This window comes from Nothoprocta perdicaria, unplaced genomic scaffold (assembly GCF_003342845.1).
Source record: "Nothoprocta perdicaria isolate Ctin4 unplaced genomic scaffold, notPer1 scaffold_121, whole genome shotgun sequence".
NCBI lineage: Eukaryota > Metazoa > Chordata > Aves > Tinamiformes > Tinamidae > Nothoprocta > Nothoprocta perdicaria.
Window position 1 is genome coordinate 1129658 of NW_020454328.1, and position 3004 is coordinate 1132661.

Here is a 3004-nt window from a genome sequence, read left to right on the forward strand (position 1 = left end):
CCGATTTCTGGGGCCCATAAAGCATTTACAGGCCGGTTCCCTCCAGGCTACCCGAGATAGGGTTATTAGCCAGGAAACAACTCTTTTTTCTTTTTTTTTTTTTTTTTCTTTCTTTTTTTGTAATATATACGCAGTGGTTTCGAATAAACCTCCCCTCAAAGCCTCCTGTTTTCTCTTAGCAAATAGAATTTCCGGGTCTTTTTAAAGTTTCGTGTTTTCTTGCTGCCACTCTGGACGGCGAACATTACAGCCCTGTTCGCGCCGCTATTGCCGAGGCTGCTCCCCGGTTAGATTGGGTCCAAAAGGGAGGGATTGGGCTACATGGAATCATTGCTTCTCTCTGCGTGGGATTATTATTAGTTTAATCCAACGCCTTTATGGCGGAAAGGGGAGGAATTAGCTCTGTTCTCTGCTGTTTTCAGCCTGGGTTTCGGGGCGGGTGGGGCGGTGTGGGCGGCAGGAGCGGGGCAGGGTCCTTTGTCCCTGCCCGAGCCGCACATTTCGGGATCCCATTTCGGGATCACGCGTCGTATTTTGCAGCGGGGCGATTTTTAAACCTGCCGCACCGGGCGGCCCCGGCCCCTCTCACACGCAGCAGTTGAAGCCCCTTCCCAGCTAAATCATGCACAAAACCCGCCTCACCTCGGACCCACCGACTTCTCCGCGGACCGTCGTGTCCCCCCCGACCTTTAGGAAGTGTCGGGAGGCTGGGCCCGCTCCCCCCGGCCACCATCTCGATCCCAGCCCCGATCTCGATCCTGATCCCGATCGCGGCCCCGCTCCCGGCCCCCGCCGCCGCCACCACCTTTCCTGTGCTGTCCTTAGGGGTCCTCCAGGCTATAGCCCCGGAATTTGAGGCTGGGGGGCACGGGCATGGCGTTGCCCCCCAGGTGCCAGCTCCAGAGCGGGTGAGTTTTGGAGAGAGCCCAAGAGTTTTTGCCGCCCAGGGAGGAGGCAGGACACAGGTCCCCATCGTCCCCCACGATCAGCGAGGGAATACACGGGAAGCTGCCCATGAGACTGAAGGAATTGCGTGGCGGGGGCGGCCCCGCGCTGCCCAGCCGCTTGCAGGGAGGGTTTCCCTTCCTGGCTTTCCTCCTTGGGGTCTTTGGTGGCCGCCCCTTCGGGGAGCTCTGTCGCTCGGCGCCTCTGGCGACGCGGCAGCGCTTGGGGACTCTCTCCGAGCCGGGACTCTCAGCGCCTTTGGCCGCGGGAGGGTCGCAGGGCTCCGTCCTCCCGCCGAGCCGCAAACTTTTGGCGTCCACGTTGAAGCCCTTCGCGTAGCACCAGAGCTTGGACTGCCGGATGAGGCGGTCGAAATGCTCCCTGCGCGGCTCCCCGGGCGGCGGCACCGAGGCCGGCCCGGGCTCTGGCGGGGGGCCGGGCCGCGTCTCCGCCCGCTCGGCCGGGCCTAACGAGCCGCTATTGTCCGAGGCTGCTTTGTGCAAATCGTCCCCTTTGGAGCAGGGCTCGGCGGCCCCCCCGCCGCGCTGCTTTTGTTGCGGCTTCTCCCCGGGGGTGCTGCTCGGGGAGGGAGCGGGGGAGCAGCAGCAGGAGGAGGAGGAGGAGGAGGAAGGGGAGGCCTCCTGCTTCACGTGCAGCTCCGGCTGCGCCGCCGAGCCCAGCACTGCTGGAGCCGCACTCCAACTTTCCAAAGTTGCTGCTCGCCAAGTCCGGGCCCAGAGCTGCTGCGAGAGGAAGAGGAGGCCGGGCTCGGCACGCGGGGCTTTGCCCGCGCTCGGGGGCGGCTCCGCGGCACGCTCGGAGCCCGAGGGCTCGCGGGGGGGCTGCAAGCGGGGCAGAGCCGCTTGCCGGTACCGAGTGCTCTGCACTGAGTCCCCGCTGCACAGCGAGCTGCTCTCTGACTCCGAGGAGCTGCCTTCCTCGCTGCTGCACGACGAGTCCCCCTCCTCCTCCTCTTCCTCCTCCTCCGACGAGTCGCTGGAGGTGGCCGGGCTGGAACCGCCGAAGTCCAGGCTGGAGTCCGAGTCGCTGGAGTAGCCTGCGGACGTGCCCTGCCGCTTGGAGCCAGGGCAGCCGCAGGCGCGGCCTTTCCTGGCGCCCCCGGGACCCTTCTCCCCCGGGAAGAGCCCCTGGGAGCAGCGCGGCCCGGCGGGAGCGGAGGGGAGCGCGGCGCGGAGCAGCGGCCGCTCCCGCGGGCAGCCGCGCAGGCCGAGCGCGCCCCGGGCGGCCAGGCCGAAGCCCTTCGCGCCCCGCGGGGGCTTCTCGTAGCCACCCACGGGCTGCGGCAGCAGCGGGGTGGCCGAGCGAGCCCTGCGAGGCGCAGGGGGCCCCGTGGGGTGCCCGGGACCCTCGCAGCAGCCCCCGCCTCGGCAGGAGAAGAGCTGCCCCGGCTCGTGCAGCAGCAGCTGCTCCCTCCGCTTGCTCTTCCTCTTCCTCTTCCTCCTGCGCGGGCTGAGGCTCTTGCAGGAGGTGCACAGAGCCTCCAGGTCTGCCTTGGATATGAGCGAGCACTTCACGGCACGGGTGGGCACCGAATTGATGGCTTTGAGGGTCCGCAGCTCCTTGAGATCGCAGCGCCGGCTCTTGATCTTTAAGGTCTCCATCTTCTTGCTGATGGTGGTCCTGGGAATATCCTTAAACAGGTCATTGAGGACCTGGGCCAGTGCAAACATCTGGGTGCCATTGATCTGTAAGTATCCCAAGTTTATCCCTTCGATTTCTTGATAGCCAGCATGAAAATCCCCCGGCCTGGCTTCCCCATTGTAATCCATGGTAGTCGGAACAATTCCGAAGGTCCCTTCGCAGGTCAGGAACATTTTGCAAGGAGCATTTACTTTGTCCCTTTCAAAGGGGGCATTGAAAATAAGGACATATTTGTTTCCACTCCCTGATCACACATCCCTACCCTTCGGGAGAGGGGGGGGAGGAAGGAAAAAAAAAAAAAAAAAAAAGCCAAACACGCCGAAGTCCTTTTCAGAAGCTCCACTCAATGGTTTGCAACATCTTCCGAGCACCCCATTCCTCCGCCTGGGCCGGGGGT

General features: G+C 63.7%; 1 protein-coding gene across 1 annotated transcript; it reads right to left on the reverse strand.

Moving 5' to 3' along the window:
• Nucleotides 1-821: 821 nt before the first annotated feature.
• Nucleotides 822-2780, reverse strand: LOC112960198 (SKI/DACH domain-containing protein 1-like). The gene has a single exon (XM_026054400.1). The coding sequence runs from the start codon at nt 2778-2780 to the stop codon at nt 822-824; it is 1959 nt and encodes a 652-aa protein (XP_025910185.1).
• Nucleotides 2781-3004: the final 224 nt, after the last annotated feature.